Source organism: Castanea sativa, chromosome 11 (assembly GCF_040712315.1).
Source record: "Castanea sativa cultivar Marrone di Chiusa Pesio chromosome 11, ASM4071231v1".
Classification (NCBI taxonomy): domain Eukaryota; kingdom Viridiplantae; phylum Streptophyta; class Magnoliopsida; order Fagales; family Fagaceae; genus Castanea; species Castanea sativa.
Window position 1 is genome coordinate 52,702,901 of NC_134023.1, and position 17,599 is coordinate 52,720,499.

General features: G+C 31.1%; 2 protein-coding genes and 1 long non-coding RNA gene across 6 annotated transcripts; all 3 read right to left on the reverse strand.

Annotated features, from left to right (window-relative positions):
• Positions 1 to 1,385: 1,385 nt before the first annotated feature.
• Positions 1,386 to 1,838, reverse strand: LOC142616708 (MADS-box transcription factor 3-like). The gene has a single exon (XM_075789507.1). The coding sequence runs from the start codon at positions 1,836 to 1,838 to the stop codon at positions 1,386 to 1,388; it is 453 nt and encodes a 150-aa protein (XP_075645622.1).
• A 1,538-nt stretch (positions 1,839 to 3,376) lies between these two features.
• On the reverse strand, positions 3,377 to 7,679 carry LOC142614648 (uncharacterized). Of its 4 annotated transcripts, XR_012840490.1 has the most exons (4): positions 7,501 to 7,679; positions 7,287 to 7,380; positions 4,983 to 5,213; positions 3,377 to 3,706 (listed from the first exon to the last, which is right to left on the reverse strand). It is a non-coding gene; the product is annotated as an uncharacterized LOC142614648 (long non-coding RNA). The 4 variants fall into 4 exon arrangements; XR_012840489.1 differs by lacking the exon at positions 7,287 to 7,380 and having other exon boundaries at positions 3,377 to 3,717; positions 7,501 to 7,677; XR_012840487.1 differs by lacking the exon at positions 7,287 to 7,380 and having other exon boundaries at positions 7,501 to 7,675.
• A 2,536-nt stretch (positions 7,680 to 10,215) lies between these two features.
• Positions 10,216 to 16,220, reverse strand: LOC142617470 (uncharacterized protein At1g28695-like). The gene is made up of 3 exons (XM_075790350.1): positions 15,936 to 16,220; positions 15,440 to 15,829; positions 10,216 to 10,802 (listed from the first exon to the last, which is right to left on the reverse strand). Exons 1-3 carry the CDS (start codon positions 16,083 to 16,085, stop codon positions 10,293 to 10,295), a joined length of 1,050 nt encoding a protein of 349 aa, XP_075646465.1. The 5' UTR covers positions 16,086 to 16,220; the 3' UTR covers positions 10,216 to 10,292.
• Positions 16,221 to 17,599: the final 1,379 nt, after the last annotated feature.

Here is a 17,599-nt window from a genome sequence, read left to right on the forward strand (position 1 = left end):
AAGTTTTGAGTCTCAAATTTTCCAATACGATTTTTTTTAGCTATACAAGTACCTTTGTTCATTTCTTTTCTTTCATTTTTTTTTTCTTTTAAGGGTTTTTGGTTTACAAAATGCAAATTTGTTTTGGTTTTTTTTAAGAACAATTTTTTTAAAGCACAAACTTCATGCCGACCGAATCTTAAATTTCGGCCGATATTTACCAAAACACCCTGAAACATCCGAAATAGACCGGAATGACCCGAATTTGTTTCCGAAGTGGAATATGGTGGGTTACTGTTCCGATTTGTTTACCAGCACGATATTTTCCAGCCGTTACGGCCGGAACGGAATGAAATTAATTACATTGAATCAAACCTAATTACCTAAAGGCTAAAAAGAAATAAAATTGTGTAATTTATGCTTCCTAAGGAACACCCAACACAAAATTACTTGAGCCGCCATTGCGCAATGAGGAAAACTTAAGTTTGAATCCCCTTCCCCATTTATTGTAAGGAAAAGAATGTGAAAAATTAAGTTTCATTACTTTTTTTGAAATCAAGTTTCTTTATTTATTACTCAATTCAACTAATGAAGCCTTAATCATAAATAAATCAGGGTTAATCCTATAGATCCTCATTAATTGGTTGAGGTCTCCCCTATACATCATTATACCTATTTTTATGTTATTTTTTTCCTCACGAAAATTAGGTTTTTTGTTGCCTTCTTATTTAAGAAATGGTTTATCACTATTTCTATCATTTTTATTTTAGACATAAGTTCTATTATTAATTATTATACTAAAGACATGCTACATGGAAAAACAAATGACATCCGAAATCTGGAGTTGGAATTCCAAAATTGTTTAGGATAACTCCACAGTAGGGTTCTTATTGACTTTTGACTATATTCATGACATGAAAAGTCAAACATTTAAATTGATTTTTTCATGATCTATAAATCAAATAGAAATCATATTATTATCTCATTATATGTCAAATATCCCTCTAACTAAAAAAAACCTTATTAGTGTTGTTAAGGTAATTAAAGAAAATCCAAACAAAATGAGAATTTTGATAGTTGACACTGCGTGCTGAGTCTCAACAAATAAAAATTATGTTATATAATTACTAATATGTTCAATATTCTTCAAAAGTTAAAGGAAGACTAAAAAATGCTTAAACATTTAAAAACAATTAATAAATAACCAAAAAAATAAACAAGTGCCAATAACAATCAATTAAGTTAAGAGAGGAAACTTATAGCAAAGAAAATTTTCTTAATAAAACACAAACTTAAGAAAGTAAAGGGCTTATATAAGTTGCCAATACAAGACTGAATTAAAATTTTTTTTAAAAAAATAGAACGAATTATCTATGTCCTAAAAGACAATTATCTACCCACTATTCTTATTTAATTAAACTAATCAAATCCTTCACTTGAACCCTCCTATACACCACGTCTGCTAGTCGTTCCTCTAACTTTTTCACAAACTCTTCCATCAAAGCCGCGCAATGCTTAAGCTCATGCAACTCAAAACCTTCAATGCACTCGTCTGACAAAAACGGTGTCGTCGTCTTCTTCTTCTTCTTCTGCCCTCCTCTGTTCAAGGGTTGTCGTTGTTGTTGTTCATGAAGAAAGCGATTCACCACGGAGTCCACAGAAGGCTCACCAAAGGTGTACATCTTGTTCTTGGGAGAGAAGACAATGGCAGCAACTTGGGCACCACACAAGGTAGAGAGCTCCCTGGCCTTGCTGCACAGGCCATTGCGACGCTTTGTGAAGGTGCAGTACATGGCTCCCTTGTTCTGTATTTCTTTTATCTCTATTTTGCTGCGTCCCGTGCCTTTTGGTCTAACCATCATATAAAAGTGTAATGCAAAACAAAAACCCAATAAGAGATTCTGAAGAAACAAGGATTTTTTGTTGTTGTTGTGTTTGCAAGTTATCTCAGAAATCAGAATAGAATTGAATAGTAAAGACGAGGGGTATTTGTATATAGAAGTAATAAACACATTCCGATTCCATGTAGGAATAGAAATTAGAGTTTAGGTAGTCATAAACTGTGGCGGTTTACAGTGAAATACGAAACTTGGCGTGAAAGTATTGGTGGCGGTGGTGTTTTGTGAAATTAGAGTTGGCTACACAGAGTTGTTGTTATAGTCTTATTGAGTGGTCATTCTATTCCCAAGTCTAGTTGGTAACGAAGTATAGACGAAGACCATAGCCGCATCACATACGCATGCAGAGGAATAGAGTTGTACATAGATTGTACATGTACTAGTTGCTAATCCGTGCTATGTACGGAAATTTACATATTTATTAGCTAAATTAAAATAATTTTATGAAAAATTTAAGAAATTACACCATTGTATAATTTGCTCTTATATGACTTCAATTTGTGTTACAATTTGATGAAGAAGTCATTACTTGAACATGCAATGACTTACAAAAAATTTGTCAGACAGTTTCAGATACTGCAAAAAAATAAATAAATAATTCAGATATTAAAATTTCTAATAGACCAAAAAATATTAAAGAATCAGATTATTCAAAGCTTAGAAATTATTAAAACAAAACAAAATATATATGACTAAACAATAGAGAAATATACGAAAATTACTTTTAAAAAAATACTTGAAAAATCATAATATATATATATATATATATATTTTTTTTAACAAAATAGAGGAGAAGAAAATAATATAAAAAGAGCTCATACCTCTCTTTGGCTTTAGAAAAAAATATTGGAGTTTGCTTTGCTTTGCTTTGTTTTGCTTTTATAGTGTTCATGATTAACCTCGCAAATTTGGAAATAAATTATCAATGTTTGAGTTTGAGTTTAAGTTGGATTAAACAAAAATAATTTTGTTTTAAAAAAATGATAATGATGAGTTTGAATTTAAGTTAGACTTATTAGAGAGATAAAGTTTCATTCTTTGTTAAGTCTAAATTAAACAAAAATAATTTTATTTAAATAAAATTATAATTTTATTTAAATATTGTGCTGATGTGAAAAACTGTGAGAGTTTCAGAAACTTCGGTTATAATAATAATAATATTTCAACTGTGAGAGTTTTAGAAACTTCGGTTATAATAATAATAATATTTCAATTATCATTTGCTGCACTAAATCAGAATGTCTTAAGACTCACTAATCAAATAATACAACTAAATGGAGAAGACCCAAGCATAACATAAAATCTTCATTAATTTAAATATTAAACATTGTCAAACCTAGTACACAATGTACTTGTGCCAAATAAAGAATTATAAAGACAAATAAGGGATAAAGAAATCCTGTATATCATCTCCATAAAAATACATACATGCCAAAAAGGTTAATACCACTACCATAGGTCCATTGGCAATGAAGTTATTTTCATAGTTACATGTATATTGTGAATAAACAAATTGCAATAATGATTGCAATTTTATTTTCATAATAAATAAATAGAATATAGTTACCAATGTCAAATTCTTTTGCTATGACTCAAAAAGAGTAGAGAAAGAACATAATACAACAAATCTGCATTATATAGAAGAGTACATCATGTATTTATTCAACATAAACATTGAGTTTTATAAATCTTCTTTACTTGCTCTCACATTCCCAACCAGGTCTCTTGTGCTAAGATACCATAGATATTGCTTTTTCAAAATCATGAATAGACTTCGCCAATAAAGCCTTCTCCATGTCAAACCCTTTTGCTTTGCCTTGAAATAGTTCCTAGAAAACAGCTGCTTTACCCAAATTAGGGGCTTTGAGACTAGAAGAAGAATTATAGTATCTGAGAAAGTGCGATAACCACAACATATTGATGTTATTTTCATATATAATAGATAGCGAAATGTGGAAATACCATTACTAAACAAAACCTGTTCTTCAAACTCAGAAAGTATCATTAACAGGCAATTCTATCAACTTCTTCTCTCTTTTCTTTAGGGGAAAAAAATTGCTTTTCACCTACCATAAGCAAAGGGACCATAATCCAAAGCTCTACTCAAATACAATTTAGGATAGTTAAGGACAACCAATATGAGAATCAACTTCAAAATAATTAAATAAGAAATAAAGACAACCATAGCTCAATTTTTAAAGTAGCTTCCCTCATAGACACATGCATAAGAAATCACTATATCAGACACATAAAGAAACAACATTTAAAGCAACCCAGGTGGGATTTCAAGAAAAATAAGACTACCCTAGATGTAAACTAACCTCAAATGTATCAAAATCACCATTATTGATAACAGTGAAACTCTTTTTTTTTTTTGATAAGTAATTATTGATAACAGTGAAACTCAACTCTCAGAACTGGGAGTCTGAAGCAAGCAACTTCGTTCAGACAAAAATTATATCTCTCAATAATGTGGATCTTTTTTTAGGCGAGGAACAAACTATGTGCCTTCCTTATCTTGACGTTTGTCAAGAAACCATATTGGATCAAATGGGTTGGTATCAGATTTGTTGGTTTTGTAAAAAAGTTCAGCCAAATTTAGCTAAGGAATTAAATCATTTTTACCTTTAACATAAGCTTCTCAGCGAGTTTTAGGTGTGTGGATATAGTTAAGTATCTTTTTGAGGAAAGAGTGAGATAAGAGAATATAAATACATGTACATTTATGAAAATTAATAAAAGGTGAAAACTTTTTGTGTGTGTGCAAGTGCTGCCATTGCTATTTTGCTGAGATTCCAAGTAGTGTGCAATGGGCTTAGCTTTGATTGAAAGTTATGCTTATGCCCACCAAATCTTTCTAATCCAGGACTTTGATTTTGATGATGTTGTAAAAAATTGAAGATTGAAGATATTAAGTAGACATTAAATATAAGTTATTCCCAATTAAAAAATTAAGCATATGTTATTATACTTAAATGGCGGCCAACACAATTCAAAGCATACCACATCAATGATTATGTTTGTTCAACATTAAAACAATGCTAGAATGGAGGGGCATAAAGCATTTGAACCAAAATAGACAGAAGATTGAAAGCAATCACCAACCTTATTAGATCTTAGAATATCTATCAGTCCACCGGTGAGCTTCTGATCAATGGCCATGTGATAAGGAGAGGACCTTGTAGCCTCCTCTAAGTCAAATGGATTGTCTATGCACGTGACAGCTGTAAGCGGTGTATTCTCTCCAGCTTCTGCCAAGTACTTCGTCAACATGTTTGCACCATATTCCTAGCCAGCGGCCATCAATGTAATCCATGGCCTTGCCTTATTGATGAACTATATAGTTGTGGAGATATCATCACTATCAGTAGTAGGGGTGTCCACGGGTCGGTCCGGGTCGGGTTTGTGCCCAACCCGAGACCGACCCGATAGAATCGGGTTGAACAAACACTGACCCGCCGCCGACCGGCGAGGGAGTCGGATCGGTGCGGTCGGTTTTGCACCGGAAGCACGGTCGGTTCGGTCGGAACCGTCCATGGTGAAAAATCCTGCCAAACTTGTTGATTTCAGGCGAAAAAACGTCAAATCCGGCGGAGACTCACCGGATCTGGTGAGATCTCACTAGATTTGGACAAAATATCACTCGATCTACTTGATAAGTCACCGAAATATGAAAATTTGGTGCCAAAATCTGAAAATTTGAAGTCGGGATCTGGAAATTTGAGGCCGAAATCTGGAAAATACCGCCGGAATCTGGAAAATACCACCGGAATCTGGAATTTTTTTCTAGAAATACCTAGTACATCGGTCGGATCGGGTTTTTTCGGGTTCTAGAGAGGAAAACCGAGACCGATCCGCCGCCGTCGGTTTTTGGAACAACAGACCCGTCGCCGACCGGTGACTTGATCGGGTCGGACGGTTTTCGGGTCAGATCCGGTCGGATTCTTCGGGTGGGTCGGATCTCCGGATTGGATGGACAGCCCTAATCAGTAGCTATAAATAATCTACAGAAAACATAATAGTAAAGAAGCTCCTACTATCAAGACATTCAAAAGAAACTGGTATTAGACGATTCTCCTATCCATGAACCTGAGCATGAGATTGATTACAATTTACCATGAAAACAACTACATTGAAGTAAAAGCGGCAAGGTTTCCTCCCATGCCCACACCACTGAATTTTTTAAAAAAAAATATTAAAAAACTGGTTAGTCCTAATTCACCCCACACATCTGGAACCAAACAAAGAATCAAACAAAACCGCTCAAAAATCTAGATGCTACTCTTAAAGAAGATTCTTATAAAATTTATTTTAAAAAATAGCTAAATATACAAATGACATTTCTTTGGCGTGGTGTGTGTTGTATATTTGTATAGTTTTCTATGCTAATGATTTAGAGGATCTGTGTTGAAAGAAATTGCTGGATGTTAATGAATAGTAGTCAAATTCTGTGGTCCTTACTATGTTGTTAAAAGAAGCTCAAAATGGTAGAAAAGAAAAAAGTTCACAAAGTGGACTTTTAGCCACTCTATAACTCCTTTTCTTTTTTCTCTGAGTTTTTTTTTGGTTCTAAATTGATGAATAACAGAGAATATGGTGTTATTTGAGTTCAATTGGTTCAATTATAGGCTTCTAAATATGTTCAAGTTATTTTGGATTTGAATTGTGACATGGAACTAATAAGGTAGGGAGAATTGGATTACACAGTAGACTCTAGCTTCATTATTTTCCTCCAATTTTCATGATATTATGCAAATTCTAAAGTAATTTTAAGATACGGGATTCAGAGAACTTTGCTTCATATTACATGAATGATGTTATATGGCAATTTCAAAGTAAATTTAGCATTTGATGGATTAAACCTTCATTGCAACAAATCTGCTTGTAGATAGTCCTAAATGAGTAATTTCAAGATAATATTTGTCGTCCTTACTTTTGGATTTTGGTAGCAAAATTCGACCCTATCTGGATTTTATTGGTTAATAAACATTCTTTCATCTAAAGAAGAGATTTAATATCAATTCATGTGTGTATGCATGTATTTTTCACAGTACTATTCAACATACCCATAAAAATTAGATAAAGAAGTAATAAAAACAATGGTAAACTTGAGATGAAATAATAATTAAACTAAACATAAAACCAAGCTTGCCCATAACCCAGAAACTTAAATTAAATCCAAACACAAACAAATGACTCACAAAAACATCAAGGGCATGCCGAGGATGCTTGTCTAATAAAAGGACAGGAAAAAGAAACTACAATATAAGGCTTATAAGCTAATCAATCTAAGCTAATAATTCAAAAGAAACACTCCCAAACGAAACCCTAAATCATATTTAACAACCAAAAACAAAACCTTAAATCATATTTAACAACCCAAATTATAGAACAAAATAAAAAACTTACTAGTAATGTTTGCAGAGAGAATCTGGACTAATGGTAAAGTCTCAAAATCAAAAACTTTCGGCCACCAAAGGAGTAGGAGGCCAGTGCCCGTGGACTATAGTTTAGGGGTTTGAGAATTGAGAGAGGCAGAGAGAACGGAAGAGGCAAAGAACCAAAAATAAAACCCTAAATCATATTTAACAACCAAAATTATAGAACAAAATAAAAAACTTACATGTAATGTTTGTGGAGTGAATCTGGTCTGTTGGTAAAGTCTCAAAATCAAAAACTTTCTGCTACTAAAGGAGTGGGAGGCCGGCGTCTGTGGACTATAGTTTAGGGGTTTGAGAATTAAGAGAGGCAGAGAGAACGAAAGAGGCAAAGAAGGAGAGGGAGTTTATCGGGTGAGGGTAGTCTGTAGGGTTGGCAAGTAAAAAAATAATAAAATAATTTATTTTTATTTAAAAAATAAAAATAACAATAATTAATTGCTGATGTAGAAAATTATAGAAGTTTCAAAACTTTCGGTTATATATATATATAGATATATATATATATATATATTACAAAATAATAAAATTTGCATTACCCACGTTGCTTGCATGAAATACCTCAATAAAACGCATACAGTAAAATTAATGTGTTTTTTTGTCACAATAGTTAATTTAACAAGATATATATGACCAAACAATAGAGAAATATAAGATAAAGATTAGTTACATTTAAAAGAATAATTTCAATTATTGCAATTTTTTTATCTTGTAAAAATCGGCTAGAAAGAGTTTGGTGGTTTATGTACAAAAATTGCTTTTAAAAAAAATACATGAAAAACCATAAAATAATTTTTTTTAAAGAAAACAGAGGAAAAAAAATAACAGAAAAAGAGTTCATACCTCTACTCGGCTTTAAATATATATATATATTGGGGTTTGATTTGCTTTTATAGTATTCATAATTAACCTCACAAATTTAGAAATAAATTATCAATGTTTGAGTTTGAGTTAAAGTTTGACTTGTTAGAGAGATACAGTTTCACTCCTTGTTAAGTTTGGATTAAACAAAAATAATTTTGTTTTAAAAAAATGATAATGATGAGTTTGAGTTTTAGTTGAACTTGTTACAGAGATAGAATTTCACTCCTTGATAAGTTTAGACTAAACAAAAATAATTTTATTTACATAAAATTATGATTTTATTTAAATATTTTTTAAGAATGATAATGATAAGTTTTAGTTTTAGTTGGACTTGTTAGAGAGATAGTGTTTCAATCTTTGTTAAATTTGGATTAAACAAAAATAATTTTATTTAAATATTAATGATTATGATGAGTTTGAGTTTAATTTGGACTTGTTAGAAAGATAGAGTTTCACTCTTTGTTAAATTTGGACTAAACAAAAATAATTTTATTTAAATATTATGTTAATGTGAAAAATTGTAGGAGTTTCAGGGGTTTTGGTGGATTAAACAAAAATAATTTTATTTAAATATTAATATTAATGATAATGATGAGTTTAAGTTTGAGTTTGAGTTTGAGTTTGAATTTAATTTGGACTTGTTAAAAAGATAGAGTTTCACTCCTTATTGAATTTGGACTAAACAAAGTTTCAAAAAAAAAATATTTGAACTAAACAAAAATAATTTTATTTAAATATTGTGCTGACGTGAAAAAATGTAGGAGTTTTAGAAGTTTTGGTTTTATACATAGATATATAGATTAGTTTTATCCCTATATAAAAATAAATAGTTCAAACCTATATTAATAACTAGTCGCTAACCCATGCTATGCACGGGAACCTACATATTTGTGAGGTAAACTAACAATTGCATGATTTGCTCTTGTATGACTTCAATTTGTGTTACAATTTGATGAAGAAGTCATTGCTTGAATGTACAAAAAAAACTGTGTTTTTTCTCTCTCTGTGTGTGTATATATATATATATATATATATATATATATAATTTTTATTTTAAGAATCTAATTTATAAGTGGATAAAACAATTTGAAAATTATCAAGAGAGTGGTCCTATTTTTTAAGCAATGTTTTAGTGGGAGTTAGATTTGCATTTTTACCTGATTGTCCTTTAGTTTTATCTCTATTTAAACATAGGAGTGTGTGGACATTTTTAAACTAAAAAAATGACAAATCCAAACAGAGGAAACCCCTTATATAGTAGTATAGATAATAAGATGGTTCCAACATTGATAAGATTAAAATGAAACAAAAAGGGGAAAGGGTAACCATGAGAGTATTGAGTGAGGAGGATAAAAAAGTGTTTTGAATATAGTAATAGAATGTGTATAAAAACTTAAATTATGACTAGGATACGTGTATAAATTATTAAATTTATATATATATATATATATATATATATATATATATATATATATTATGGGCAGGGCAAGACAAGACGGGATGGGACAAACAAAACTCATTTTTGACCCATCACCTTTTCAGAAGTCAAGGATCCAAGTCCATACTAGGTGGAGTCAAACAGGATAGGGCACTAACTGCCGCATGCAGTTTTGGTGTTGGCGTGTGAGTGTATTCCCTTATCTCATCCCCTTCTCCTATATATGTGTGTGTGTTTCTCCAAAAAAAAAAAAAAAAGATAGGCAATTTACCATAATACCACCCCTACACATGAATTTACGAAGTGCAAAAGTTGTTGTAATAGAATAGGGAAATTATTGTGTACTCTCGGAATATTATAAATGCGTACTTTTTCCTCTCACATGAATGGTGGGTCTCACTAATTAAATTCATGGTAGGACTCACCATTCATATGAGAGGGGAAAGTACGCATTTATGTTATTCCGTAAGTACCTAATAATTTTCCAATAGAATAAGAGATAGGAGATATCATATGAGGCAAAATATGGATCAAGGTAGTGCCAAAGTAAATATAACGCTCCATGATAAAATGAAAATTGGCCCCATGAAAGGTCAAATCATGTATCAATCTATGTATATCAAAGCAATTAAATTCCTTTTGAGTATATTGAAGCCAAAGATAAAATATATTACATTAATTCCATGACTTGGAACATCCCCAGTGCATTGACCAACCTAAACTTCTTGTTACATTAGCCAATCGTTTATAAGAAGTGTACTTGAATTGCTTCCAATCGCGAAGGACAGCCTTTAGATCATTCACCTTGGCACTAATACTTTTACAACAATTGGCATGTACAGTGGCCACTACCCTCAAATCCTTACTATCTTGGCAAAACCCACTAAAATAAAGGGTGTCCAAGAAAGTTACTGTAAGATTTAATTCTCTAATTATGCCCCCTTTTATTAGGTTTAATAATACATCCTGCTCTTTTTGTCCTTTCGAGCTGTCCTTCATGGCATACCATATTTTTAATAATTTGATGGTCTTATTATTTGATTGGATGTAGTAAAAGCCAGTATTGATTTGATGATTTTCAGATCGCAAATCACCTAAAAAATAGTCAGTACTAATTTGAAGATCCTCGGTTTCATTTGTGCTTAGCCTAATAAGAGGATTCCTTAGCCACATCACATCTGTATCCTGTTACAAAAAGTTACCAACCATATAAAAAATAAATATAATGTTTAAGAAAATACAAATAAAGAGGGCATGCAAAAAATAAAAGCAGAGGAAAAAGAAAAGAGCATTATGAGGAAAGACTTAGTTTGGTTTAAAAAGTTCAATATTTAACCTCTGTTTATTGTTAATTCAACAAAAGAGGTTAGATATGATAAAAGTATCTTATCAAACAATTTCACGAGACCTCTCTCGCACACGATGTGTGAGTTCCACATCTGTGGATCTCACAAGCAGGATATAAGAGGATGGTCTCATGAGACTGTTTCATACAATATCCTCTTGTTAGATATAGACATATCCAACAAGAAAGTATCATGAAATCATCTAATAGAATATTCATCTCATAATTGGTAGATCCCATTACCATATACCAGTGGGAGTCATATATTGTAAGAGAAGTGCTCCATGAGTTAGTCTCATAAGATAATTTTCCCCATCCAACCTAATACAATTAGAATAGTGCTATTACTTGGCTTAGAAATTAACAAACTAATCTTGAGCAATTTCATTCACTGAAATTTCCTACCCATTTGAGATCATTCGCAAAAATATCATGGAATTGGGGGAAGTGAAGATAGAGGGGATGGGGATGAGAGGGATGAGAGGGAGCTCACACAAGTACACAACTTTATAATAGTTGATGTAATTTTATTGCCGATGATGGACATCAAGCATTCCCGGGTTCTTCTTCATCTTGGAAGTCAAGTAGCAAATTAAGAACCATGCAAAAAGAAAAATGAGAGGAAACTAGTTGATAGTCACTTTCACGTAAACCCACTTTCTCACAAGTATTCTAAGACGGTAAGACCACAATTTTTACAACACCTTTTACTACAACTATCCTAAATGGCAAACTGTAACTAGTTGTCAATTACTTTCACATAAACTCATTACTTTTTCTACAACACTCACAATTAGGAATTAACTACATAGAATAATTGTGAAAAATAGTATGGTAAAAGTTGTGGCGGTAAACTTTTTGATTTCTCACACAATTCTCAAGCGTAAAAATTGTCACTTCCTTCTTTTATGACTTCCATTAACTTTCCAACATTTCTTTATTACCACAATCTCAACTGTCGACAGTTTCTTCAAAACCCAAACTAAACTCCTAGTGATATGCATGTCTTCGCTCCCCTAAATGACTCTGAAATTTATAAGCTTTCTTCTCACATAATCCATATTGTTGGAAGTAAAGCCCTAGAGAAAACTAAACTTAGACGCTCAATAAGAACATTCACATAAACCTAAACTATTATTTTTGTTGAACACATAAACCTAAATTCAGACACTCCAATAATAACATTCACATAAACCTCTTTGTAATTAAGTTTAAGCTAAGTTTTGGTTTTAAAAAAAAAGAACTCATTTTTTTTTCTTTCTATTTTGTTAGTCTATTTTTCACTTTAGCTTCTACTTTTTTACTATTTTATTTAGATATTATGTATTTATTTATTTATTTTATTGACAAACAAATCTAATGACCAAAATTGACTACCGACAATCAAGATCGCATGCCCACAACATAGATCAACCACTTAATAACTAATAATATTGAACATCTTACGGCCTAATTTACCCCCCAACAATCATATTAGCCACCCTATGGCAACCTCGACTTACAGCCTAATTTACCCCCCAACAACCACATTAGCCACCCTATGGCAACCTTAACTGCGGTTTGCCTAATTAAATTCTAAATTAGATTTCAATTGTTGTCTAATTTTTTGTTATGTATCCTATCTAAGTTTTTTCTTTAATTTTTTTTTGTTTTTGTTTTAAATGAGTTAATGTTGTATAAAAAACGAAGAGTTTAATATAAATAAATCATCAAAACTTTTTTTTAAGTAAACTCATGTATATCAAAAACAAAAAACAAAAAATATGAATAAAATTCATGTATATATCTATAGCTTAAAAAATGTATAACTTTTACACTAAATATAATTTGAATATACATATACATATATATATATATATATATATATTTTGGTGATTGCTTTTAATTTTACCGTGCATATACAAGTGTTATGTGCTAGTTTTCACAAGACAGCTGGCTTCATAAAATGCTTAAACTTTGCTGTGAAGGGTTCAACATTAGTGGCCCACGTTCACATTACAAACAATTGGCAATTTGGCATAAATGATAGATGTACCCATGTACTTTTGTAATAGATGTACTATATATATATATATATATGAAATATTGCCATAGCCTAGCTAATATCCTAACATTTTCATTTCTTATAAACTATAACTCTTGCTTAGAAGGAAAAAATAAATAAATAACAATTCGGGATACATCCTACATCAAGTTTAGTTTAGCTTTTATGTTGTGCTTTTTGAAAAAGTGATGGTTTCAAAAAATGCAGTATAAAATTGAGTTTTTTTTTTTTGGTTAAAAAAAAAAGCGTTTGGTAAAATTTATTGAATGTTTAATTAACACTTATCAAAATTGTAGTTTGAGATATAAATTACCAAAATGACAAAATATATACATAAGCGAATTTTCCCTACTTATGATTTCACCTCCTTAATAATAATAATAATAATAATAATAATAATAATAATAATAATAATAGTTGTTATTTATTATTATTGATGTTTTTTTTAGAAGATTATTAATGACTTCTTCTCAATAACAAATGACACTTTTAATTTTCATTGTAATAGAATACACAATAATTATATTAAAATCTTTAATAATATGGATCTCTACAAATTATAATTTTATTAAGACCTATATCTTTTCCCTTTTGTAATTTTCATATTCATTTTTCTTTCCTACTTACTATAATAAATAATGTTAATTAGGTCCACAACATTATCACAATAATATTACAATAAATTTTAGATGACAAGTGTTGTTAATGGTGTGTAAAAAATTTATGCAAGTGGTATCCCAAATTAAAACCAATAACAACGGTAACATTATTTTAATATCTTATAAAATTAAAAACATTACTCTAATATAATTTATTAATTTTTTTCATAAGCATACGTCTTTTTATTATTTTCTTCCTTATTTTCTCAGCCATTTCTTCCACAAAGCAACTTCGGTGAGTCTTAGATTCCTTCTTGCAATGAGGCCATTGCCTCCATGGCTTATCAAGAATCAAGACCCACTTCAGTATCACCCTTTGAAGCAGTTTTTTTTACTATTGTGTTGATTGGTAAGTCCAAGATTCTCGTGAAGAATCAAGACCTAGCTCATTTCAGCAGCATCCACAACATGCAGTTGCGCTAAAAAATAGCTTTTGAGGGCAACAAATCTAAAAGTTGTGTATGTGTACAGTGACTCCCAGCAATTTTTGTTGGAACCCAAATCTCTGTTTCTCGTTGGCTATGTATTTTCTTTTTAGAGAGAGGGGTTGAATAGAGAGTTCAAGAAAAAGATGAGGGTAATTTAGAGATAATAGTAGAAAATTCCAACAATGAGTATTCACATTTGTTATTGCAAAAACTCATGTTTATTTTAGCATAAGGACCTTTTTTTTTTTCTTTTTTTTTTCCTTTCAATTTTACATACTCACTTTTCAAAAACATCCTCCATCAAATTATTTATTTTACATTACATTTTATTAAAATATCAATTAAATTTTTTTTTTTTAATTGCTTCTCTTTCTTCACACATAACGACTATCATTCAATCTCTTTCTTCATTTTTGAGATATGTAAAGAAAGAAGAAACAACTAAATCCAAAATGAATAGCGTCAGTGTAAATTTACATGATTACTGTAACAAACTTATAAATTTACATAATTATACACATATTGATGCGGGTTATTTTTTGGCAAAACTGTATAAATTCTAAGTCTTTTTCTATTATACATGAAACCAACCTTGGATTGTGTTTAATGCATTTTGGTATTGCACCTCTGAGTGTGTTTGTATAAGCAAAAGCTATCTTCTAAGTTTAAAATGAGAATTTGTAAAAAAACATTATGAAAAATTATGATTGTAAAACAGAGTTTTACATTTTAAAAACACTCTTTCAAATTCCTAAAACGCCTAACAAAACCTGAGAGTCCAATACAAAAAGGAGAAAAAATGCAGTTACAAGCCCCAAGAAAGGCTTTTTAACGAGCCCAAAAGTTGAACCCAACGAGCACGGATCTTCCTAACCAAAAAGTCAATAGCAGTCATATTCACATTCCTGTCATATTCCAATCGCCATTGTTTCAATTCCAACCAACCATTTACATTATCAACCAGAAACCATCTAGCGGCGTAGCTTTTGTTTTTCCTAATTAATTAAGTTGAATGAGAGGAACCGATAAATTTGTTAGTAAGTACAAACTTCAAGTTTGCTTCAAAACTATATTACTTTCTAGTTTCTACTACCGGACATCTTAATTATAAAGCCAACAGTGAACTTTTAACCATACCATATCATAGCAAGAATAACTATCTACTATTTATAGAGTAGTGTTTATTACACCCACTCTGTTACACAATTTTAAGAATAATGTAAAAATTGTAATTGCAAGTCATTGTTGTTTTTGCATGTGCGTGTAGCAGAATGTATGCAATAGCTTTTATTCATGTTTATAACTCCACATATTAAGTATAAATGCACTACTAAATTATAACTTACCGTGAAAATGAAGCTGTAGCCACGCTTAAGAACCTCGATTAGAAACTGAGTTCTTCTCCACATCATCTTGATGAAATCCTCGGACATGTAAACTTTTTCTCCCCCAAAATCCACACCGTCCGTTTTCAATCTGTAGCAGTTCAACCGTAGAAACAGGCAGCGATCGTAGGCCGTCTGATCTATTGCCACGATCAAAAGGTTGTCAAGCAGTGGCCTAGTGTTCTCCCCAAGCCAAAAGCTCTCAAGAAAAAGGTCAAGCATGGTGGTGTCAGCTTGGATGTCTTGGTCAGCATAGGCCTTGTTTATGATAGTGATAATGACCGTTTTGTTTGCCATTGAAACTTTGGATAAAGCTTCTTCTAGGTCATCTTGAGGAACATGTATGTTGGTCTGTAAGAATTAAAAGATTTTTGAGTTTTTTGTACAAAATTAAGACAATCCATATGCATGTTTGTGAAATAAATGAAGGAATAAGCCTGAAAAAGTTGAAACTTACTGTGTTTGATAGTGTGGAAAGAGATTCCTTTCGGAACACACTGAATGGATTTGTGATATAGGAGGAGGACCAAAAACAAAGACATAAGAACCCCACGAAGAATAATAAAAGTATTGCAGGATTTCCAAATGAGTGTTTTACATGATCCATGTGTGTCTTTTGGGGGTTTTGGATGATCAAGATGTCTCACTTCTGGGAAAAAAATTGATAGAGAAGGAACTTAGATAAAGAGGGAGAGAGGGATTGAAAGGTCATGCTAGGTAGATAGGTCATCATTTACCACCAAAAAAAAGGTAGAAAAGTCATGCGATCTGCCTGAAGTCTCTAAGAAATATCATATTAATTCCAATTACTTCAGGATATATTGTACTTGTGGTAGACTGGTAATTATAATTTTCATTTTCTTGGCCAAATTCTTAGTTACCGCATGCTGCATGGATATTCCAGCCCACCAAATATGGAAATTATATGTTAGAAAATACATACATTTTTATGAATTTCATAATATTGATAGACATAAGTATATAAGAGCATTCACATAGCTAGCTTGTGTAAATTTTTATGTCTATTTTAGCCTAAGAATTTACTCTCTCTTTTTTCCTTTTATTTTACATACTCACCTTCTAAAACACCAAACATTAATTATCTATTTTACACTACATTGCATTAAAATATTAAATTGTTTTGATTTTTTTTAATTATTTATCTTTCTTCTCACACAACAATCATCATCCATTTTCTTCCTTCATCTTCAGGATACGTAAAAATTAAGAAAAAAAAAACTAAATACTCAATTAATAGTGTCAATGTAAATCTACACAATTACTGTAGCAACAATATATTTTTACACAATTTTACATAATCTGAAGTGGGTGAATTTTCAACTTAGTAAAATAAAATGTATATTTTCTATTATACAAAAAACACTAATACGAGTGCTCTTAGGAGCTATGTGCATAATGATAAATAACACTATATGATAGTTATATATTGAATTTTAAATTATACATAGACATTACTAATACAAGCCTAGCATAATTGTAGATGGTGCAGAGAATTTCTACAAATTGGTAAAACTCTAACATGAATATAAAACCACCAAAAACTGTAACACTACGGTACAAAATTGTATGAGAATTTTATATTAAATATTGGTGTTAGATATTGAATTATATTATCATTGATTTCTATTAGAAAATAGAAATGACTATATATATATATATATATCTAATTCTGATTTTTGTTGTCACTAGATTCCGTGAGTTACATATATATATCTAATTCTGATTTTTGTTGTCACTAGATTCCGTGAGTTAATTTACATGTGACAAGTCATGTTCTAGAAGTTTGGTGGTAGAGACTTGTTCTAGTCACAGAAGTGATAGGACTTAGAGGACGTTTGGGTAGCACGTCCACGTCCACGTTTAGTCCAGTTTTTTTTTTTTTTTTTCCAAGCGCATCTGTCACTGTTCATTGGCCATGAACAGTGATTTTAGGCCAATGAACGATCTTTTTGGCATTTAACGACTTTTTTACACATTAAAAAATTATTTTGGTACAGTGTTTTCAGTTTTTAGTTTTCAGTTTTCAGCAATAAGTTCTATCCAAACAGACCCTTAAGAGTCACGGAAAATATATATCTTGAACCCGGCACATATATGTGC